We start from the raw sequence: 24,543 nt of genomic DNA on the forward strand, positions 1-24,543 counted from the left end.
TTACGGATGGAAATGGTGTGATGGTCGCTGCAGCATCTGCTTGCAGCTGCCTGAGCTGCTGGAATGGTGCTGGAACGGGCTGGGTTTTGTCCCGTGCTGCTAAAACCCCAGGACCCTTCCCAAAGCATGGGCAGCAAGCGGCTGCGCCTCCGAATTCAGCAGCAGATGGAGGCAGACGCCCAATTTCTGAGGTGGTGGAAGAGCTGAAGGAAAACCAAAGGGCTGTGCAGTGCCAAACCAACACCTCATGTCCTCTCCAGGCTGTCAGCTCCGCGGCAGGACCCCAGCAGAGCCTCCCAAAACGAGGGAGAAGTGGTGCTGCTAACAGTCCTGGAGCAAAGGGCTGAAGGACAAGCAGCCCTTGGTGCCAAAGCCCCACGCTTCTGCACCACAAAGTGTTTGAAGAGAGATGAGAGAGAAAAGCCAGGCCAATGACAAATCCACAATATGGTATATTTTATTTAAATTAACAAATCTACACGTTTTCCAGGTTGCTTAAAAGCATTCTGTAAAAAGTGAACTCAACCTAAACAAAAAAAAGAATATATTTTAATAAGACCCAGGGACTATTTCCGAGACAGATGAGTAGGGCTTAGGAATTAAGAAATAAAAAAAGTACACACGCACGCGCGCACGCTCACACAGACACACACCCCGTAAACAAATTGTTAGTGTTTGACACAAAATTTGGTTTTAAAGCTGCAATGCCCCGTCTGTAAAGAGCCTTTACAAAACGCAATGCTATCCTAAGCTGTAAAAGAAACCATGGACACATCTATGGGAACAACATAAATATCACGTAAGAACCCAAGGTAAAAAGAACGTTAACGTTGCAAAGTCGAGCGCTCAGCCAGGGCAATGAGGGAATTGTGGTTGTGGGCATTTGTGTAAGCCACTTTGCACCAGAAAAACTGCTGCTGTGCATCGTGCCTGCTCTCCCCAGCACTTGTTTCTGTAGGTAAATGGCATATGGGTTGCAGGTCACCATCTGTGCTGAAGGTGTGGTCCCAGGAGTTGCTCTGTGCTCTACAGTAAGCGTGCCCCCTTCCTTTTTCATTTCCTTTAACCATTCCCTATAACCATTCCCCCAGAGGCATCAGCATCCTGCTTTACAGAGATACAAACTTCCCCCATACGGTTGGTGTTCCAGTTCAAGTATCCCAAACCATCCAAAGCTCCTTCTTTAAGGAGCTTTTAGCACTTTTTCTGTGCTACAGCAATCCCACACGTTCAGACACAGCAGCACGAGGGACTTCACCTGGCGTGTGGCGTTCAGTGTCCCTCACAGCCCATTAACAAAGCCAGGGAAACCCTTCTGTGCATGGGGTCTGCTGGGCACGCTGTGCCGAGCCCCGTTTGATGGTGCACAGCCTGGGGCTCTCAGCAGCTGAGGGGATGGAAGATTACCTGTGCTAGCCTCTCCTTCAGAGCTGTAGCTCCAATTCAGGGCATCTTACTGCCACTCGAGAGTGCTGTTCTTACTGGGGCTGCAGCAGAGCAATGCATTTGGGGCAGTGGTCCCGCTGGGAAATGCAAGAGAGCAGCAGCAGGTTACCTTGTGGGGACAAAAATGGGGTGGGGAGGTTGAGCTGCGTGTTACTGGGGGGGTTTCAGACGTGCCAGTGCCAGGTACCAAGGCCAGCCGTGTCCTCAAGTTCTCTCCCAGGCCCTACAAGAAGGTGGGTCTGGAATAGCACCAACCCTTCTGGCTGTGTCCAAGCCACCAGCACATCTCGTGACTTGCCCCCAGCACAGCCCAGTTTAAGCTCTGAGTCAGACCAGCAGCCACAGCACGGGGTGCGGGACCACGTCTGAAGAGCAGATGCCTGCGTGAGTGTGTGCCACGTGGATTTCCCCTGGAAAGGGCCCGACTCCCGCCCACCCCGGGGCCCTGCTCTTCTGCCCCTGGTACGTAAGCAGCAGAAAAATGAAGGAGATGTATCAAAAAGGTGAGACAGAGGAAGACTAGAGCGAGGGGAGCCAACAGGGCTGAGAACAGGCAGGAGCTGGCTGTGAGATCAGTACCTCTGGGCACTGGGACAGGAGCACACATTTCTCCTGCAATCCAGTTTGTACATTCCCCTGTATTTAACAGGCAGCTGTGAAGCCTACCGAAAAAGCATGTAGCTGCTTCTTTTACATCTTAACTATGACCAACAGTCTGCCCCCTTCTCCAGCTCTGTTTCTTTCAAGTGACAGGTTTGCTGTGGGGCTACAGAGCTGTACCAAAGGCCTCGAACACTGTTCAATACAATTTTAGATGAGTGAATTAAATGTTTTCAAAACGAAGCCTTAGTTCTGCTCCATCCTCCCCATCCTCATGCGCAGGCACACACACACAGAGCCCAGCAGAAATCGCCCAAGGCCAGCTCTGCCACTTGTACCGCCCGAACGTGTGACTTTGCAACATTAATGCTTTCCTAGCAGATTTTTACGTGCTCGAGTGTAACACAATATACATATCCCTCCCCCCAGAAATAACTACAACATATTAAAGAGTTTACAAATGTTATGCTCGGCGTCACTGCTCTGTGAAAATACACTAGATGCTGGGTGCTCAGAAAGCAAGTTACGTCGGACACACCTCCTGCAGGAGGGCGTTGTGTCGTCCTGTGTACTCCACTTTGTCTCACGTCTCAGCCGCCGGGATCTCGGCCTTACTCCTGAGCCTCCTTGCGAGCCAGCTTGTAAACCTCCGTGGGGCCGTCCACGTGGGTGATGGTGGTGGTGAGCTGGAGCTCCTCGCCGCTGCCCACTCCCAGGTCACCTGAGAAACAGTGATGCCGTCAGGCTGCCCTCACCATACAGTGTTGTGCAATTAGAAGGCAAAAAGATCTCTTTTGTTCAGCCCAGGCTCTCAGGAGCTACCTGAACTATGTTCTATGCACAGTTTTTACGAACGCTTTTAATTGAGGTCATTTAGATGTGGGCATGTTGGCAGATGAAGATTTCCGTGCTACTGGAATCCACCAGAAGGAAACCAACAGCACTGCCATTCTCCCCTTGCCCCAGTTCCAACCCTTTTCCCACTCCTATGTTTGAGCTATGCAGTCACAACTGGGCAATAGCAAAAAATCACAAAAACCGAGCTAAAAGGTTTTAGACAGCCGTGCCTGAATACTCAAACCTGTCTAGCCTAGTCAATAATTAAAATGTCTGCTGGAACAGCAGTGCTTTGAAGAACAAACCCTCGTTTGCATAACATTTCAGTGTGCTGCATGGGCACTTTGGCAAGAAAGATACACAGAAATACCCCCCACTTTTTGTTGCTTTCTTCTCATGGTAACCTTCCCATGTAGATGATTCGGAGCCATTTACCGTTTGACTGATCCTCCCCATAGTTCTTGTGTGAGGGCGCGTACAGGAACATGAGCGCGAAGACGTAGAGGTTCCACATCCCGTAGATGCCGGTGAAGAAGGCGCTGTTCACCTGGATCGTGATGTCCCCCCACTTCCAGTGGCCTTCTGTCACCTGCCCGTGAGAAAGCAGACGGTCAGCGAGGCCCGAGTCACACACAGATGTGAACCCTAAGGCTTTGGCTTGGAGCAAATCCACAAAAAAAGCCTCAGTTCCCCAGGATGAAGACAACATGTGTACAACAGAGTCAGTCACCCAGGCAGGGGAGCACTCTCTTCTTCTGCCCCAGCATGCAGGAAAAATGGTACTTAGAGTGGTTGCACCAGGATCCCTATAACTTTGATTCCTAACCGTGGCACAATCCTTCACAGGCTGCAATAGAAGCTGTCAAAGCTGGCGTGTTCAGCAAAGGCTGGCACACGAAGGGCAGTACCTCAGAGACAACTCCTTACATCTGAAAACATCAGACTTCTATAAATAGGCCTCCTGTACAAGGGGAAGCAGCATGAATAATGTGAAAAGCGAACGTGCTGAATGCCTTCTTGCTGCTTCTGCCTCACGAGAGAGGCCCAGGCTGACTGCATCAGCCTTAGACATGGAGATCTGTCAAGACTTACCAAAATATCATCAATATTAATATCACTTGAAGACACACGCACTGTTCACAGTGCAGTGCTGGCTTGCCATTAAAGGGAGAGACACAAGGCAGCAGCATGCCTTTTCCTGACAGGAAGAGCTTTCCCGTGAAAACACCAGGACGTTCTGCTCCAAAGACGAGCCACAGCAGCACAACCTTGCCTTCAGGGCAAGACAAAAGCTCAGCTTGAAAAGAGGAGCTGGACAAGATCCTTTGTGTTACGCCCATACGCAGTGACAGCTACAGTCATTAATACTCGGTGATTAATTGAATTGCCAAGTGGCATTTCTCATACCAGTGCTTCAGCCGAACAGATTTTGACGAGCAAAATCATCTGCTGCTGTGTTTTCCACTGGGACCCACCACATACCCCAAAGCGTAAGGGATGCAGTGAGTGAGACCCTGCTCCTGCAGATGCTGTTCTGTAACGTTGGATTTGCAAGGCTGTACAACTGTTCTCCTGAAACTACAAGCTGCTTATGCTTAGGAACAACCATAAGATAGCATCTGTTTCAAAGATGTCACTTACCAGGAGACTGTTACTTGAAGTAAACCATCAAAGTGCATTTAAACAGCTAGATCAGCTCATGTACAGAGAGACTGCACCACAGCTCGGAATAACTAGGTATATATCTTGCTAGAAACAACAGGGTTGCAAAGTCAAAACCAGGACAGACTGAATTCTGGTATTTCTTTGTGGGTATAAAAGCCACCAGATTCTTTTAATGTGAACAGAACATTTTTGCTCTTGCTGAGTTCTCAGAAATGACTAAACTGTTTTGGCTGATATTTCAAAAAACACAGACCCTGTGTGCCAAAGGCCTTTGTGGAAGTTTCAAATACATGAAAACAACTTCTTAAAAAGCAACTTATCATAGCGAACTATAAGACAGAGGCCTGGTCTCTCTGAGCTGCAGGTAGCCCAACCTTCCTAGCACGTGGGGAATTTAAGGCTGATGCTCTCAAATGCAGCTGAATTTCGTCACACTCACCTGGCTCACGATGAAGAAGATGACTGTCATTGCTGCGCACGCCAGGGTGATGAGCATCAGGAACTTGAACCTAAAAATCAGCCCCTGTTTAGAGAGAAATGTCACTGGTCACGTTAACAGAATCCACAAAAACCCATTTTTGTTTTTAGCATGTACAAGACACGAGTATAAAAAAAAAAAAAAAAAGGAAAAGGAAAAAAAGGGTCCAACCCACGAAACCCCAAAGCAAAACAACCTCCACCCACTCCTTCGTGCTGCATTCATGACAGCCAATATTCTCCGTTCCCCACACACGTCTGCATTCCTCCCCGATGCTCCGAGCAGGGTGTGCATGTCTGGACAGCTCTTGCTTTCCATTACAGCTGCCTTTGTGACTGATTTACAAAGAGTTAATGTGAGAGAGGAGGCAGGTCAGTCTGAGCTACGGGTTTCGTCCAAAGGACAGCCTACCTGATAGCTCACAGCTTTCATTAAACAAACATCTGTGGAGAGATTTCGGGTTTTAGCAAGACAACGGGACACTTGTACGGTGATAGCAGGGGTCTGTATGGGCTAATCCCCACCTCCAGAGTCCCTCTGGCACGAAACTGCAGCAATTCTGAACGCTTGTCAAAATTACTTTGTGCACTACAAAAGAATGTAAATTATAAGAAACTTTATGGCTCAAAATCTCTTGGCTGGGAATCGTACCACGTACTGTATTTGCTCTTGATAGTTTTAAGTTTTCACTTAAAAATTGTTTTGGTTTTGTTTTTCTTCTTCTTTTTTTTTTTTTTAAACCATTTGGGGAATTTTGATGGAAATGTCTGTGTGTGCGTCATTACTGGGCTCCACAGTGACAACAAATGACCATTAGTTTAACTCTTCCAGGCCAGATTCGTGCTTTGCCAGATGGTTGTAGTTACAGCACGGCCGCAACAGCTCTACTACATAAGCTAACATCCTGTGCCTCTTGCTAAAGGGAAAGATGGAAAAAGAAAAAAAAAAAAAAGCTGAATATCTTGTGCAAATTCTCTCAAGTCTGATTTTCTATTTTTCATGTGCATCCCTGATGGGTGATAACCAGCCTGTTGAAACCAGAAGTGACCATCGTTATACACAACAATGCTGGTTATAAATATTTACACAGCCATGAAAACAAGAGGCTCTCCCAGCTCAAGCAGCTAGAGAGAGCTCCTCATGTTCTGCAGCAGCTTGAAGACAGCCAGGGCAGAAACAACATACAAAATTACAGGCTAAAAAAGGGGAAAATGAGCTGAGCAAGTCGGGTTTTGACCTTTGTGTGACAGTTTCTCTCCTGCGATTTGGTTAGGACTACCCCATAAATCTGAATGTGTGCCGTGGAAAAACTTGGTGGTTTTGGTAATACTTGCCATTAAACACAATCATTAATATTAGAGAAGGAGAAACTGAGGGACAGGGAGCACTTTCTCCCCGTAGTAATTTAAAGGGCAGTTTGAGCAATTTTATTCTATCCCCCAACACACATCGATAAACTGGGAGATGACAACCACTCAAAAAAAAAAAAAAAGGCAAAAAGAGAGCTGGCTTACACACCCTCCTGAGGGATTAAAATGTTGTATCAGGACCAAAGAGCCAAATACAGGAAAAAATGTAACAGCAGTTGAAGGGAACAAAAGGCAGCTGGGGGACTTGAGCAGCTGAGGATCAGGCTTTCCAGTTCAGGCCTGTATTGACAGCGAAGGGTTTGGTGTAGTCCTTAAGGGTGAAAACGCATTGTGAAAACACAAATGGTACAAGAAGGAGTGCCTACCTCATAATGAAGACAGCGAACCTTGCTCATTGCCGGCAGGCTTGACTGCTTTCCATTGATGTTTCTGAAAACTTGGAAGACCATAAAACACAGGAAGAGAAAATAAAGGCACAAGCAGATTCCTGCAACTATAATAAAGGCCATCTGAGCAGTGCAAGTTAAAGGAAAGTGACATGAAGTAGCAGAAAACATTATTCAGATGATTTACTTCTGATATGATCAGGAAAGTCATCAATAACCTCCCTGTGGGGTGGCCACGATGGCACCCTTGACCTGGATCTCCCCCTGCTGCCTCCCAGACCTCGACGTCCCCAAGCACAGCACCGGTGCCGGAGGTACCTGGCACCAAACCTACCACGACCACCTCTTGCAGCCACCACCAGGGTTCCCCACAACGCCCGAGCCCCACCACACAGCTCAGCCAGGAGGAGGAAGGTCTCGTCTCCCCCCTCTACCCACACCGAGCACGTGGGCCTGCCAGAGCCCGGTCAAGGATACAGCCAGCTCCGTGCCGACCTCGGTGGTCCAGATGCTGTAGAAGGGGTTTTTCAGCTGCACTCCCCTGCGAAGAGAGAAAACACAGAGCTGTCACGGAGGCCAAGAGGCTGGCAGAGCCCCGTGCTGCTTTCACTTGTGGGCGAGGAGGACACAAGGTGGACACGTGTCTTCCTAGGACAAGATGTGCTGCTGTGAAGTGCCCAAAGGCCTCAGCGTCTTCACTGGGAGCCCTCTCCCTCCTCATGAGGCAGGGAATCCAGCCCCAAGGACCGAAACCCTCGTTCCCCAAGGCACCTCGAGCCCCGTGCTCAGAGGTGGCCACCGGCCTCGGCCTGCCGTGCATCCCCAGGGCAGCACTGAACCCACCTCTCGCACATGTCGAAGATGAAGAGGCAGAAGGAGCCGACAGCTATGGGTCCAACCTGCTTCCAGTACCCCGAGAGGCGGTTCCGCTCGTTCTGGTCCTAATCGAAGGGTCAGGAGGTGGGCAGGAGGAGGAGAAATGAGGAAGAGCAAGTTAGCCAGCAGTCCTCTCCCCAGGAACGAAACCCCACAGCGCTGCTTCCAAATCCCAACCAGTGAGGAAAAGGGAGCTGCCAGGCATTGCTGCAAGGGGCAGGGGGCACGGCAACCACCTCCCTTTCTGTCACACCCACCATCATGTGCTCTCCGCAGAAGATGATCCAAAACGACAGGAGCATGGCGTAGAAAATGCCTTGCCGAATGTCTCCGAAGAGCAGCATCCACGTCCAGTCAAAGCCGATGGAAAACCACTCCACTGGGATGTTAATGAACGTCATGGAAATTCCCAGAGCAAAAATCACCCTGGAGAGGGAGAAACACCATCTCCATCTATTTCCAGTTTGCAGGGAGAAAACACAGAGCCATAGCAGCCAGAGATGTGCCCAGTGGGTGACAAGAAAACCCAGCACTGTTCAGGCAGGAACAGCAGATTGTCACCAGGGCCAGGAGGTGGCACCTCGTGCCAGCAAAGCCCCTGGCACTGAGCTCCTCCAAGCAGCCACGGGTAAAAGCAACATCTTCTCTGGGGGGTTAGTGGGGAAGCGGTGACAATATTGAAGTTTCTGGGTGCTCCTGGGTGCAGGGAGTGGACAGGAGAGGGAGAAGAGAGGAATCCTGTCCCCCAAAGACGTGCCCTGCCTGGGAGCAGCCACCACCTCGGCCAGGGTCACCCCACCCAGGCACACGCGCCCCCACTCACTTCTCCAGCAGGACAGGAGCCCGTGTCATCAGCGTGATCCTCCTCCAGTACCAGATCATGATGATCAGAATGCTGGGGGTGAGGAAGGTTTTCATGGCAAACCACACTTTCGTGAAGCCTCCGTTTTGATGGATACCCTAAGGAGGAACGAGGTGCAACGTGACAGCTGGACGGGTTTGAACATCATCACTCCGTGCCTGTGCTTACAGGGGTGGCAGGAGAGGCACGCACACCGCAGCGTTTGACACGCGAGCACATGCAGACACAACCACCCTTTGAAAGACGCGGCCTGACCACCACAGGGAAGGGAGCAGCTGCCCACACAGCATCCCGGCCATCTGAGCAGGCTTCAAAAGCCCCGTTGGAAACAAATGCCAAAACCCACAGCGTCCATCGCGAGGTGGGAAGCGGTCTACGAGAGCGGCACTTCTGACACAGCGTGGAAAAAGCTGACAGCACGGCTCAGACGAGTAACAAGATAGTCATAGAGCTCAGTCACCGCTGGTGGGCAACGCAGTGGCCAAATTAATGCATTTCTCCAGACACATGCCCTCCCACCGCCGTCTGCAGCCACCACAGCCTGCTGGCTGCCCGCTGCTGAAAGGGACAGCAGGAGGAGGCTTTCCAGCACGGGAGGGCAGGAGCAAGGACAGCTGACTGCCACCTCGAGCATCTGTTTGGCGATAGCCAGCTCTGAGAGAGAGCTGCTCCCCTCTGAGCCCTGCTGTTCTGTGCCTCATCTCCCCGTGCTCTCATCCGTGACAGGCAGACAGGTCCCTGCACCATCCCTCAGAGGGATGGACCCCTTGTGAAGGAGGAAAGTTGGGGTGTCATGAACATTTTCAGGCAGAAGCTACCCATGAAGAAGAGCAGGACTTCTGCTGTGGATCAAGGAGAACCAGGCAGGGGCTGTGGGTGCCCCAGCTGGTGGCAGCACCGCGGGGCGCAGTCCCTCTGAGGAGGGGCAGCGAGGCAGACACTTACCACCAGGCGGATGTCCTTGATCTCCCCAATGCCCACGTTGATGCCTTTCCTCTCGTTGACGGGCAGGCGGATGTTGATGAGGTAGTACTTGTGAGCCACGCTGCCGATCTCCATGAAGGGGAGGAAGTCGCAGTCGTAGTGACGGCCTTCGGACTCCAGGGTCTAGCAAAAGGGCACAAAGTGCCAAGACCGTGGTCAGCCACGTCCTGCGTGCTGGGCGGCCACACAGGCACTAACACTCAGCTTGCCCAAGGGCATTATTGGCACCAAGAGACCATCTGCTCACCCCCACCTTCTCTGAAGGCCTGGGGAGAATCTGTGCAAGTCTGGAGACTCATCAGTGGGTTGGGGACCTTTTTCCTTAAGTTTCTGATTGTTTTGGGTCATTGCTAGTTGTGCTCGTCGCTTATAAGATTGCAGCTTGAGGCATTAAGAAGTTGTTTTAAGAAACTCCCACCCCACCTCTCCCGGTTCTGTGAGTGCTGCAGTGTCCCTGATGGGCTATTTCCTTGCTCCTCCTGAAGAACAAGGTTTTGTCCACCACAGAAGCACCAAATGGAAAGGTCCAGGTTCTCTGGAATGGTTTTGGGTACACAGATCCCAAAGCCTTCAAGTTTCAGCCAGACCACAACGTTAGAGGACAATTCTGCCTGCACCTGGGTCTGTGCATTGACCTCCCACCTTTTCTTCCTCACCACCTGGCTTCACCCTTTCTCTTGTGCCACAAAGGGAACCAAGCTGCATTTAGAGCTCATCAGATTTTCAAAGACTTTAAGCCAAGAGAAAGGTGACAAGCCTGAAAGATACAACTGAACAACCCTACAAAGCACCACAAAGGAAAGGAAGAGAATGACTCCCACCCCAGCCCACCCCCAGCATCATCAGAACACCTTACTTTTGGAGAGCCAAAGGTGCATTTCAGCTTCCTGATCTCTATCGCGTGTGCTATCTCTTCCCATTCATCAAACATGTTATCGCGATACGCTAACGACACATCCAGGGTGATTTCTGCGTTTTCTTCTGCAAGAGGAAGGAAACACAGAGCTTGTTAGACACCGATGGTACAGAAAGGGAGGACAGCCTCTGTATATGGAGGGGACCTAGGAGAGGCACACGGTTATGGAGACAAATGGAAGTTTTTGCATTCTGAATAATATGTTTCAAATCCCATTTTTCAAAATATTTATCTCCCCTCTGGTAGAGAAGAAAGAACCCAATTCTTCCTGGTCATGGAGGTCTGATGTCTTGCTAACATACCATGATGTGCCGCTGCACTATGGTTGTGGGCGAAGAGCATTACTTATTCATATAGCATTAGGAACAATAATTGGCATAGAACTGGAGCAGAGGCAGTTGCAGAGACAGGCAGTCGACCAAAAGAGTCCATCAGACTTCACTGTGGGTTGGCAGAGCAGCAAGCAGCCAGGCTGGTAGCCACACTTTCTGCAGGTAACGCGAGGGTACGCAGCTGGAGGTCCTTCTGCTTCGGGAAGCAGCGACATTGCATTGCAGGATTTACCTTATATTGACACTAAAATAGCTTTGATTTACAGCAAACCACCCCAAAAAAGAACTATACAACAGTATATACTGCATATGGTTAGGTGTATAAAGAAGATCCATCTTCTACCCGGTTCCTTTAAAAAAAAAAAAAAAAAAAAAAGAAAAAATTAAAGTTGGCCCTGCCAGAAAAAAGAAAGTCCTGATAAACAACTCCACATGAAGGAACCGATGTCTCCTACACGTATTGTTTAACCCAGGCAATTCTACAGCAGGGCTTTGGGGTCCTCCCCCTGCACCCCCCGGCACTGGCTGCTTTCCACCCTCACGGCTGCACCAACTTGCACGCCAGCAAGCACACACGGAACGGAGGCACCCAGGTAGGGCAGCCACAGCGAGCTTGGCTCAGCAGTTTCGTACTCTCCCATAGCTGGAGGAAAAACTCGAGGGGCAAATCATGGATTAGGAGAGGTGAGGTGGATGATTCTTGGGCTTCGGGTGCTGCAGCAGGCCAGCAATTCCACCCTGAACCGTGGGGCAGGAGGGATGGAAGTGTCACATGGAAAACCTGCAGCTCCAGCATGTATTTCAGTGTTTTCAGCTCCTCAGAGCACTGCTGTTCGTGTTCATGTGGGAACAACCGACCCATCCTCTCCTGGGCCTGCTCACAGCACGAGCACGGGGTGTACCTGCCTTTAAACACGCTCTCGCTAGGGTGCAGCCAGGAGGTCGCTGCTGCAAGGAGGCAACAGGGCTGGAGCAGTCTTATTGAGCTCCCCAAAGCCAGCTCGTGAGACTGAAAGAGTTACAGTCCGAGCCTGCCAAGCAGCAACACACAAACACAGCTTAAAAACCCACGGCAAGCCCGCACCAGCTCCGCCAGATGTGAAATCCTCCCAATTACCAGGCACAGCTCCAAGGCGAGGCTCCGCCAGAGGCACGCGCTCTGCAGCATGCTCACGCTGCGGCCTCGCCTGCTTCCCTCGGCCACCCCAGCCCCTCGGAGAGCTGCCGAGGGCCGTGCCAGCTCCGTGCCTCGCTCCCCGTGCCGGTGCCGAGGTGCCGGCGGGTCCCCGTGCAGGGTGCGGTGGCACGCCTGCTGGCACGGGGACAGCGACGCCTCCGCGGGCAAGCTGACACACACACACACCTCCCAGCAGGGCTCCATCACCACCTGCATCCTGGGCAGGGGAGAGGTGGAGGCGAGCAAAATGTCACTGCCCACGGCTCTGCACCAGGGGCTGCGTGGGAAAGGGGCTGCCGGCTCTCGGGGCCGCAGCCCGCGCACGGGGAAGGGGCTGCGAGGGAAAACATCGGCGCTCGGTGAGCTTGGAAGTTCGGCACGGAGCGCTGCACCACGCCAAAAACAATCTGGTCCTCGGAGCTCTGGAGGGGGCTGCTTGGTGTCTGCGAGCGAGCGGGGACCTTTTGGAGCGCCGCATGTCCCACGTCTCGGCCATCTCCTTCAGCCTTCTTTGCGTGGGGGATATGTGGTGGCACACTCATCCGAAGTGATGGGAAGGGGCGTGGATGGCATCTGTGGTTCAGCCCTGCTATTTATACAGCGTTTGGAGGTGGCTCTGTTCTGCCTTCGTGTGGACTCAATGGGATTTGTCCGAGGGTTTTTGCGCGCACCCGCGATCCGTACCGGCAGGCTGACAGCGGGCTCCTCCCCGCAGGTCGCTGGGTTTCCACCAAACAGGCTCAGGTCCGCTCTTTAGGAGACCGGCAAAACCAGATAAATGGGAACATAAGGTTAAACTTGGCCCAATTAAAAAGGACTACAAACTTCATTTCAGAAGCCATAAAACCAACTGGAATGCTTGGGAGTAAATCCAAGGAAAACAGCTTTCATTATTTCATCTGGGTAATCCGAACGCTGCTGCTGCCATTGAGGATGAAAACCAGACGGCAGAAAACACACACCAGCGACCTCTTCAAAGCAACGCGTTACAACCCCCCTCTGAATTTCCATCACGCTCCGCATCGGGGGAACCTCTCCCATTAGGGCAGAGCCTGGGCGAAGGCCCTGCAGGGCCATCAGCTCCCGATACGTAAATCTTTGGAGAGGGGACGAGCAAGGACAGTGAGACGCAGTTTGGCAAGAGATGAATCTAAAGAAGGTTTGGTGCTAATTAATACTAAAACGGAGGGCTGTACGGACAAGGTGGGGGTGCCTGCCCTCTCCCAGCACAGCCACAGCCCTCGTAGTGCCCCGTGCCTCCTCCTGCCCGCAGACAGGCAGCAGCTGACACCCCGCCGGGCCCAGCTTTGAGATAAAGGCGAGGTGTTTCAGAGCTGTGCTGTTTACTGTCAAAACAGTGCATGGGAGGAAGGCGCAGGAGGCAGGAGACTGACAGTCAAGTTGGTTTTTACTTCTGCTTTCTTCTTCTTTTTTTTTTTTTTTCTTTTTCCCCAGACACTCAGCCATGCCCTGGGAACGGCGCGCTGCCAGAGATAAAAATCAGCAGCGGGGGGGAAGTCACGCAGCACCCGCACGAGCTGCACAAGGACGGTTTTCTCATTGCTGTGAGGGGATGGCCTCCCTGTGGGACACCTCGGTGCCCTCTGAGCACTCTCCTGGCAGCTCAGGCTCCTTGTCCCCAGCGCTGGGACCCCGATGAAGCAGCCTGTGGCCAGCTGGTGGCAGGAGGGACACAGCCCTGCGGGGGAACGCGGGTGTCCGGGGACCAGGCAGCATTAGAGCAGCCAAATCCTAATGGGGTCTCAGGTCGATGGCAGCAGCTGAAGCCAAGAGATAAGCAAACAGCTTCCTAATTTCCTTTCTATAAAGAAGCAGCAAAGGCAGGCTGAGTTCAGAAGAGCAGGGACAGGGAGCAGAGTACTGCAATTATTCAAGGCTGAGCCAGAGCAGAAGAGGGAAAATACAAGGGAGGAAGGAAGAGGAGAAGCTGGCATCTACCTGCACTCAGGTAGATGCTACTGGAGGGAAAGTCATTACTCAGTTCCTCCGTGCACGCTGAACAAGATTCTCCAGAATTTCCTGACGACAAAAGGTACAAACCCAGAGATAGGAATCTGTCTGACCCAGCACCGAGGGATGGAGCTGTCCGGGCCAGGCCTGGGGCAGAGCAATGCCTCAGCAAACCCGGCCACGCAGACCTCGGAGATAAGGGCTGCAATACCCCTGATACCAGCAGCTCCGGTACAGAGCAACAATCTCGCTGGTGTCACAGGTTTATCTTAATAAAAAAAAAATAATTAAAAAAGACAAGTTTGTTTAGCTAGCTGCATGTCCCACGGATGACCAAGCACAGTCAGAGATGATCTCGGTGGCGCTCCCAGCTCAGATTTCTCAATGACACCCCAGGCACAGGGCTACAGAAGCTGCAGGAAGGGCTACAGGGCTGCTCGGTGCCTCTTGTGCTCTCAGCCCCTCCACCCTCCCCACCCCTTTTTTCCCTAGTATTTTACTGCTGACTATTCAGTGCCCAAGATCTTTTCCATGATTCACTTTACAGTGTGTTATTCGCACAGGGGATCTTCACTCGCACAACAATAGTCTAAAAATAGAGAAGTTGTTTTGGGGATGGCTCCGTGCCAGCTGCATGCTAATACGGCTATCTGGGAAGAAGTGTGTGCTAGCAAACAGAGGTGTCAGAATTACTTACAATATGCCTCTGTGCTTCGCTGGCTCTCTGAAGTTACAAAAACCTCCAAAGAGACACAAATGACATGACTCCGAACAGGAGCACGCAGCACAGCCATGCTGTACGCCATTTCTTTCCAACAGCAAAGCAGCAAGAAGTCCCTCACGCATTAATATTTTAAGTTCACTAGCTAGAAAAAGGGAGGAAAGCATGTTTTTTTAAAGAGAAAACTCGCAGGGGCCCCTCCGTGCTGCTACGCCCTCCGATAAATAAAGGCAGCATTATCTGATACCCCGCGCCGCCGTACCCTGTACTCCTGAGGGATGGCTCGCTCATCGATGCCAAACCGCTATTAAACCATTTCATGTTTATTTTTCCCCGAGGTGACAGCGGGGCAGGGCAGCAGCTCTGCGGTGCCTGCGTGCCTGTGGCAGGGCCCTGCTCGGCGAGGGATGGAGGTACAGCTCGGTACGGACACACGGCCACGCTGCGGCACAGCTCGGGGAGCAGGGCCGACGTTCCCTGCTCAGAACACAACTGCTTGCCAAATGCACAGGGCCCGGGGCAGCGTGCCAGGCCAAAAAACAGCGGTAATAAAAAAAATAACACCCCTCCAGGCTTACAGCACGTCCCACCAGGGTGCGTCCCTGTGGTACCCCATCCAGGGCATGCAGCAGCAAGGAGCGGAGTGAAGCAGGAGGAGTGCTGGCAGGGGACTGCGGTGCTGGGAAGGCACAGGGGACCCAAGGGACCCTCCAGTCCCCCATCCCTTCTCTGGAAATGCCTGCTGGTTCCAATGATGGGAATGAGATGTAATTGCAGGGTAAGAGAGAAACACTCCAACTTCCACAAGCAGCCTGTATGTGAGCTGGTGGCTGAGCCCCAGCTGCTGGCAGCCGGCACGGTGCCACCCCACACCCTGTCCCTCCCACAGCTCTGTGCTCACCCTAACCCTAACCCACAGCCCCCCTGCCTTTGGGGGCAGCACGGAACCCCCCTGCCACTGCTTTTGTGATGGAGGTGTGGGCAGCACGTCTAGTTTCTCTTTGTGCCTCCTCCCCCTCTTCTGGAGAGGGTCTGCTTTTCAATGACTGAATGCACAGCACATTGGGAAAGGACAAAGACAACTTGGATGCGAGATTAAGTCCGAGTCGCTGGCAGCTCTGCACGAGGGATAAACATGAGGGAAATAAAATTCAGCTGTTTAACAGCTGAGCTATGTCCCAAGCAGTTGAATGCAGCAGGGCAGCTCCTCTGAAGGGCAGGATCCCAGCAGGGTGTTTTGGGTGCCCCCCAGTACACCCCACTGCAGGGAAATCCCTTCCCAGTGGGTGATGGAGCCTGGGTTCCCCCAGCTGCTCCCGGGGTGCACAGAGCACACAGATGTCCCCTATGGGCAGAGGCATCTTCCCAACACTGCTCTGAGAGAAGAAATAAGGTGACCACACCTGCTTTGGGAGATTATTCCAGTTGTCTGATAAACGAAGCTCGTAAAACTAACGCAGAGTTAGCAGCAAGATACAGACATGCATACGTAATTATTTTAGGTTAACAACTTTCTTGCTACCTTTTTTTTTTTAATTTATTACAACACAATTTAGCAAGCAAGAAGTGTGTTATTCACTGGTTGCTTAGATTTCACACTTAATTTACATCTGACTTCAGCTTGGCATAAAGTGTAGGAAAACAGCATTTTTAAGCTTTCCTCAGTCAATGAAAGAAAACCCTGAAGATGTGCCAAACGCTCACTGAAAACAAAGCATTGCATGCCATGGCTCCCAACACTTCTGACAAACCAGGAACACCGGCAGCCACGAGCAGAAACCAAGCCCCCCGGACTGCAAAGCTGGTCCAGCTCATCCCCCAGCCCTTGCTTTTGTTAACCAGAGTGTGGCAAAAGATGTGTTTTTCTGTTTTTTTCATCTCAAAGAAAATTTGAGTTGCAGTTTGGCACCCCAAGAGCCTCTCCAGGCGCAGCGGCCTGGTGGAGCCAAGGAGCCGAGGCCTTGGTGAAGTTACAGAGCCGCTCTCCATATGTTAGATAATTACAGGGTTAAGAACATGCACGCAAGCTTTAGAAGACCTCGTTTTTAGCTTCCCTCGATGACGACACAGCACACAGCTGGGGAGGAGCAGGCCCCTTTGACCAGGCAGGGCGGTGAGGGAGCCGCAGACGCTTTGCTCCCCGCAGGCACTCGAGTCAGGCCTGCAAAGAGGCAGACGGCAGCAGGCAGAGAGCTGCCAAAGCCCCGGGTTGGACCAGTTTGAGAAGTAAATTGTTTATTTGTTGTTAGGTTATGGCTGTTAGAGAGAGGGATTTTCCAAAACACTTCACAATGTGCAAACACGCCTACAGTTGTTCTTTCAGCAAGGGGCAGAGCAGCCTGCCCTTGCTGCTCCTGACTTCATCTCGCAGGCTTTTGTAGGGGTTTTTGCGTATTTCATCTTCTTCAGGTACTGAGGTTGAATTCCAGTAAGACAGCTTCTTCCACGGTTCCTGTACCTGTACAGTTCTGATGTTTAATTTGAACTCTGTCCTTTCAAGGCCAAGAAGTGTTTTCCATCTGCACTTATCAGACCCAAGCAAGCCCGTACCTCAGCATGTGATGGAAGGCAGGGCAGCTACTGCAGTTTGCCAGTGAGCAAACTCAAATTGCAGAAGAAATTAAAATTATAATTATGGCAAAGCCTCGTGTAAGCGTGTGGATGGATGATTTCATTTACTGACTACTTCAGCTCACAGTTTAGAAACTGACCATACAAAAGTGCTTGGTGAACATGGAGCAAGACACCACAGCTTAAAATCTATGGCACTGGGAAACAACCAACCAGTTAAACTATCTGTACAAAGGAGTTTTGGGGCAGAGATACAAAAAACATTTAAAATTATGTCCTGAAACCGCTTTTCACCACACCACCTCCATGCAGACTGAGGCAGGGGAACTAGAGTCCAGCAACGTGGCACAGCAGCAGGTGAGCAGCCTCTGCAGGGGTGTCCCCACTGCCACCGCCTCCAGCAGGTCACCGCAGTGCCTCCAGCACCTCCTCGGAGGCCAAACTCCTCCAGCCAGAGGCAAACTTACCCCATGGAGGATGCAGGATTCAACTCACCAAGCAGCTGCACGTGTGCAGAGCCTGTGCAAGGAGCGGGATGTTGATGCTCAGAAGTGGGACAAGTCCCTTTCAGCTTTTAAGAGTTCAGTGGTATTACCTACTGCAAATCATTGCTGCGTGCTCAGCAACTTGAGATACTTTGGAAAGCTTTCTGAAACCCAGGAGCGCATGCTGTGAAAGCAACCTGCTGGATTTAGGCCAGTGCAGGTCCTGATATTCCGCGTACTTTAGCACGGAACCTGTTCACCATTTGCTTAGCCACCCGCTAACGCAGCACAAGCAGCTTTCCCTGGAGACGCCCACGTTGCAATGCCTCGTTCCTCACCCCCAGCCTTGGGGCAGGTTGCTGCATTGCCTCGCTGCGTGCGGGCACGTCACCAGGTAGCATGTGGTGCTGGATAAAAGCAGGTGGATGAAAACAGACACTGGGAAAAAGAACAGCCCACAGCCAGCATGTGATAAAGGGCAGAGTGACTTACTCAGGTCGTTGTCCATCTTGAAGGCGATGTCCAGCTGCATGATGAAAAGCATGAACTGGAACCAGGGGCTCATCTCCTTGCTGGGGAGAGGGATGTGCACGGCAAACACGATGTCGTTGGCCTCGATCTGCCTGCTCACTGCTTCGTCGAAGTCTTTGAGCTTCTCACAGTGGTTGGGTCCCCAGGGCATCAGCCACTTGGTTTTGTGGTGGTTTTTTCTTACATCAATGCACTTCACTGACATGTAAGGGACAGCTGTCGTGGGGCTGGGAGCTGTAAATGAAAGAGAAAACCACATTTTTCGAATCTTTAGATGTTGCACGTAGTGGGTTCCCCACCAAAGTACTCAGCTCCCCATTCAGCTATTTGAAGGCAATTCAAAACAAATGCATCAAATGATGCTCCTTCACAGCTCCACGATCCCATAGTTAAGTAATTAAGTTTATTACGTCTACAGCTGTATTACTGACTTTGTAGTGGGATCAAATGAGAATTAGCTGAAGCAGCAGGAACCCGCCGGCGCAGGCTCTGACTCCTCAGTTACACCAGCAGCAGACTGGAAGTTACTGGCACCTTTCTCTGGGCACGCACCCTTCCAGCTGGCTCACTCAAGCCAACCCCTATGCAAAGCCCATCGCCGTATCACAAACCCAGACATGAACCCATCTGAAACCTCATCCCAGACTGCAGTGATCTGAACCACACGTAGCCAAACAACTCCCCAGCAGGAAGGCTTTGCTCCCTGCTGAATCAAAGCTCTTCCTGGAAGGGTGACAGTCCTAGGATAATGTGTCTGCTGGAGAACGGCAAGGAAGCAAACAGCTCCCAGCACCAACAAACTGAATAATGCTGCGTTTTTCTTTACCAAGTCAAGGCGTGATCAGAGAACCGAGCTGAATGCATGAGCACGAGACACCCGTTGGCATTATAGCAGGGATGTAAAACATCCCAGATCAGCTAATTAAAACTATTGGGGATTGTCCTGCTCTGGCTTTACATCCATGAGGAAACAGTCAGAAACACTGAAGCAGAACTGGGGATGCAGCATGCAAATCTCTCTAAGAGAAAGAAGCAGCTTTTAAACTCAGAAGTTTTTATCTCACAGTTCTGCCCTGCAAAGCCCTCTGGTGAAAGCAGCTCTGCCTTGTTTCTGCCATCATTAGGGACATGAATATTTTAATGCTACCTGCAAACATCGAGGACTGGGAGCTCTAACATAGCTGGTGTGACCAGGGGGTGCCCACGGGTCGGGGAGCTGAGGGGCAGAAAGAAGCTGGGTGACAATTCTCCTGTCCCTTATGGACCTGCTCCCTTTCTGTCACAAAAAGGAGCACTGTTCTGCACAACAGCCAGCTCAGTACTTTTGAAACACCCGGTATGTTTTGCCGTGATTAAACCAGAACTGTCTGATTTCTGAAATGCAATCTGCAAGTACTGCTGGATGTGCTTTAATTAATTTCTTCCAGCTTCACAGGTTTAGGAAAGCAGAAGGAAAAGGTTAACTCTTTCTTTATAAGCTATTAAAGTTTTATTTACTTCTGTTTTCACAGGAATTTGGAAAAATTAAAGTTATGTAATGCCACTTTCTTGTGGAATGACAGTTATTAAGGAAAACAACCCCCCACCTTTTTTTTTTTTTTAATGAAAACAGTGTGCAATTAAAAAGTTTAGGACAAATTTAATAATGTTAAAATGATCTAATGCAGATGAGAAGCACTGAAATGTTCCTATCCCGTGAACTGAAAGAGGGAGCATGTAGGATAACAGAATAACCCCCAGCCCAGGCGCATCACGGATCCGCAGCACTTTCAGAGCATTTTGAAGGCCCTGTGGTCCCCTGGGAGCCACCGAGAGCTGGTAGGTTAAGGCAGCTCCAAAAAAGAGCTTGATATGCCAGAAAGAAGCAGAAAAAAATATCGAGCATTCAAAATAAAACAGTTACAGGATGCTCCCACAATGTACCACGGGCACATTAAACATGCGACTCACGCTGCCACGTTCTTACGTCGTTTCTCGATGCAGAGCCTGGTGACAGCGGCTAAAACTGCAGCCCCACGTGCCTGTGAGGAATACTGGTGAGAAATAAGGCACGTGTGCAGGCTGGGCGCTCTCAGAGCTTTTGAAACCCTGAAAGATCTTTGTGTGATGCAGAAGTAGGCATCCCTGAATTAGGAGCCGTTGTTCCTCCTGCAGGGAAGGCTCGCGGTTCCTGCTTTGATGCAGCTCATTACAGCCATAAATACACGTTTTCATCACTGACTGATTATGATTTTAAAGCCTTGGCGTGCTGACACCCACAGCCCCTCTGCCAAAGCTACAGCTCGGAGGAGCAGGAGACAATCGCTATATATATTCCTTGTCAGGAACTGCACACCAAACAAACGTCGGCACTTGGCTTGCATTACTTGTTTGGCCCCGTTCCCATTAAATTCAAGCGAGTGTTGAACCAAGTGGAAAAAAAATGCTTTGTGAAGCTGCAGCCAAGTCAACTAACAGCATTACAAAGTGCTATGCAAAACAAAGCTAGCATCAAGGGATTTCAGCTACACGCTGGTGCCAAGCAGGCTGCTTTCAACCATTCTGGCTGTGGGCTGCTAGAGGGTTCAGTTTTACGCATTCGGCGATATATAATTGCCTGTAAATAATTAAATAGCAGCTTTTGCATAAGGGAGTGGAGGAGCCTCAGCCCCTGTCCCCAACCTGCTCGCTCGGAGGAGCAGTAACTCAGCAGGGAGCGCTGGGGTGTGCTGCAGGAGCAGGCGAGGACGGGGCTTTTGGCACAGCTCGGAGGAGCCGTGCTGCCCGTGGATGCCTTCCCAATGCTCAAGAGAAAAAGCTTCAGGGGACGAGCTCACAGACACAATTACTGGCTGCAGAGGCTTTCAGGGCAGAGGCACGGATCTCCATGGAGCCAGCACGCACATGCCCGCGGGGCGCAGGCAGGACCGTCCCCACCAAACCCTCCTCAGCCCGGCAGAGAGGCATCCTCACCCAATCCTCCCCAAACACCCGGGCGAGCACGTACATGAAAACGCAGCCAGCAGCTCGGAGCAGCCTGCCTTTTGTAGCTCTCTGCTTTTCATGCTAGTTTGGGCAGTGAATAGCATTTCCCGGCTTTGAAGCTTGTTTGCACGCATGTTACCAACACCTTTGTCCTAAAGGCTGCCGCAGCCAGCTGGGACAGCCTGCCCGTGCTGCTGGCAGGGCAGCAGGCAGCCGCCTTCCCCTCCTCCTGCCGCAGCCCACCCAGACCCCTCGCTCGCCACGGGCACCCCAAGGGCACCACTGAGCACCCGGTGCCAGGGCCAGCCCCTGCTATGTCCCAGGAGGGCGTCTGATGAGCCATCCACACCGCTGCTTCATGACTGAAGAAGTGCTCACAATTTCCAGCGAGGCTTTTCTCTCTTTTCTATTACGTACCATGCATATGTGGGCTCGAGCATACGAAATTTCTCAAGCTGTGCCCAAAGGAAAGGGCAGCAGTTAAAGGAACAAGCTAAGGAACAGAGATAAGTAATGCTGGACTGGAGGGGGCAGGTGGAAATCTAAAGTGGAATTGCTTTCAGCTCTGAAGGATCCAGAACTACTCAGCCTCACGTGAATCAGGAGCTGCGATTTGACTGAAAGGTAAAAGGCATCAAGGTTACAGAACAAATCCAAAGAAGAGGGGTTGCATGAAATATCTCAGCATGCTTTGTATCTTCGGACAGCAGCGGTCAGAGAAGTCCAAGATCCTAGGAGCTGATTCAGAAAAGGACTTGAGGATTTGTTTTCTCAGCACTGCTCACCATTCTGACTGCCAGACACCGAGGGTTTTCCTCCTCCATCTCAACTGGAATCAAAATTCTTTCACTTCCCATAGACTAAACAGCGTGAGAGCTGAGGCAAACAGCGAGAACGACTCATTGCACAGCTGGGGCACCTCCGGGCTCGCCAGCACTGCTCCCACCCCCGTGTTCCTGGGAGAAGTACTGCAGTGCTGGCTGGAGGAACGGGGCACCCCGTCCCAAACACCCCGGGAATGGGGCAGCAGCGATGTCCCTGAAGGGACAGGGACCCGTGGGCCCCCGGCGTGTCCTGCACAGGTGCCCTGTGCTCCTGAGCCCCAGGGGTGGATCTCGGTCACCACCACCCTCCCAGATCCGGCTGTCGGAAATCTCAGAACGGAAAGTTTTAATTCAGTTTGAGATGAGCGGAGCACTGCGGCCAATTAAATGAAACAAACAGAGTGAGTTTGGGATTGTTTTTGGCAAAAGTCTGAACTTCAGACTTAACCCTCCCAACTCGGCTGCTTAAAAAGGCAAGCAAACGTCCGCTCCCCGGCCAACACAAGCACAATTAGTTAACAACAAAATCTTCAATTCTGTTAGCGTACATTTTTAAACAATACCCAATGCTGTGTGTTACAGAACTGTGCTTCCTTGCCGGCACATTACAACGTACAACGCAGGTATTTGGGGATGGTGGGGAGCAGCTGCAGTGGTGGCAGCTCGGTGCGTGGCCCTGGCTGAGAGCACACAGCAGCAGAGGGGGGCTTTTAGTGGTAAGGAACCCTTAAGGAGCTGTCGAGCATGGAAATGTGACATTTCTCCTTCAGATTTCCGAGAGGAAACGTTAAAGCCATGAGGTCTTTAAGAGAGACAGAAGAAAATGAAGCCCTTTCTCCAAATGGACGTCACTTTTTCATGAACACCCTTTCACACCTTTGTTCCACAAGCCAAACTTGACCCTGTCTCTCTCAGGCTGGCTGGTGCTGGCATGTGGGACGGGCAAATGAAACAGAAAACTCTCCAAACTCCAGCTCCATTCGTGGCCCAAGCGAAGGCTGGAAAAAGCCTGAAGCAGCACCACACCTCTGGCAGTCCTACAGCCCGCAGGATCCTTGTCAGAGCTCAGAGCAGCAGAATGAGGGCACGCCTCGGGCACGAGGGGGGAATACAAACGACCCATTTGTCTGCTCTTGGGATCAGGGACATCACAGCTGATGTCAACAAACAGCACTGATGTGCTGCAGAACTCGTTTTTTGTTTAGTTCTCAAAGCCCCAGCTCAAATCGTGACAGGGGTTAGGACAGTAACCACGTAACCTCTCCAGCTCGGCAACGGGATTCTTCTGCTGGGCTCTGGCCAGCCCGTCCCGTCCCATCAGCAATCCACCTCCTCCACCGTGTGTGCGAGCAGCCACCTGCCCTGCTCTCTTCTGGGATGAAAAGCAGAAAATAAGATACTGACTGTAAGTGGGCTTACCTCAGGAACCAGTCCTCAGAGAGGAAAAACACCTGTATTTGGACTTAGCTTAGCTCTATAAGTAGAAAAAATTTAAACAGATTTACTATGAGATAAAAGAGCTCGAGGCTTTGTGAACTTTACAGTATTACATATGCCTATTTTTTTTTGAGTCACCATCAGTCAAATTACTAGTTTCAGTAAATTAAGTAGATCTTTTAAAAGTTCCTGCAATAAACTCTCAAATTCCTCCTCCTCATTCATGCAAACTAGGCATTCAGCCCACTCGCAAGAGCAACATCCACTCCTCTCCCCCACGTGCACTCACCTCTACGATATATATTTTGTACCTTCTCCTCTCGAGCACCTACAGCATTTCAAATTAACTACTGACCCTTGCTCTCGCACTATAAACAAGCCCTTTACAAAATCTCAATTGCATTGTGTCCACATTGATTAAAGCTTGAATCCTACTGACCTCATGTGGTGTTAACTTCTCCCATGCACCAGGAGCATTCTGCTTTTCTACTCAATTACCCCCTTCTGCGCAGAGCCATCACTACCCAATGAGCACACACAATGGACTTCTGCTTCATTACACTAACCAACAGCAGGGTAGGAATAAACAAGCTAATTTATCATCCCCCGGACTGAGGTTTTCCAGCTGGAGCGGTGAGAACCTGAATCATGTTATATATACTTATGTATGTTTACTGCAGCATAAAAGTCTTCTTTTCTTCTTCTTCTCTTTGCCAACCTTGCTGCTACCAGTTTAATGCTAGTGACAGTGATCACTAATGCAAACTTTAAATTCCTATTTTTTAATTGCTAGTTACTGTTTTACAAGCCTACATGTCTTTTTCTGAAGACCAACAGCAGCTTTTACATACAGAATTGCCGTCCTCTTAAAATAATCTAATTTATTTTCAAAACAAACAAACCCTACCTAGTAGAAGCCCATTCCTCTCGTGAAATGTCTTTCTTTTTTGTATTATTTGACTCCAGACTTTAAGATCAAAGTCCTTTCAAGCCCCAGGATTTATCAAAACCCTGCGAGTGATTTTCTACAAAGATAGCGGGACTCCAGCCCTGCTGGGGCCTCATCAGACACAGCACAGAGCGCGGCAGAGGTTTACCACGAGGCCCACA

General features: G+C 50.9%; 1 protein-coding gene across 1 annotated transcript in view; it reads right to left on the reverse strand.

The window, feature by feature from the left end:
* Positions 1-432: 432 nt before the first annotated feature.
* The window catches only part of WLS (Wnt ligand secretion mediator), a 29,564-nt gene continuing 5,453 nt past the window's right edge, over positions 433-24,543 (reverse strand). The window contains exons 2-12 of the mRNA XM_084527799.1: positions 18,170-18,442; positions 10,361-10,485; positions 9,466-9,627; positions 8,482-8,618; positions 7,916-8,084; positions 7,626-7,723; positions 7,260-7,323; positions 6,762-6,905; positions 4,988-5,071; positions 3,319-3,472; positions 433-2,767 (exon numbers count right to left, since the gene is read on the reverse strand). Of these exons, the coding sequence (XP_084383925.1) occupies positions 2,658-2,767; positions 3,319-3,472; positions 4,988-5,071; positions 6,762-6,905; positions 7,260-7,323; positions 7,626-7,723; positions 7,916-8,084; positions 8,482-8,618; positions 9,466-9,627; positions 10,361-10,485; positions 18,170-18,442 (1,520 nt within the window). The 3' untranslated portion in view covers positions 433-2,657. The remainder of the gene's footprint in view (positions 2,768-3,318; positions 3,473-4,987; positions 5,072-6,761; positions 6,906-7,259; positions 7,324-7,625; positions 7,724-7,915; positions 8,085-8,481; positions 8,619-9,465; positions 9,628-10,360; positions 10,486-18,169; positions 18,443-24,543) is intronic.

The sequence above is a fragment of the Aythya ferina genome, assembly GCF_964211825.1.
Source record: "Aythya ferina genome assembly, chromosome: 8".
In the NCBI taxonomy this organism is placed as follows: domain Eukaryota; kingdom Metazoa; phylum Chordata; class Aves; order Anseriformes; family Anatidae; genus Aythya; species Aythya ferina.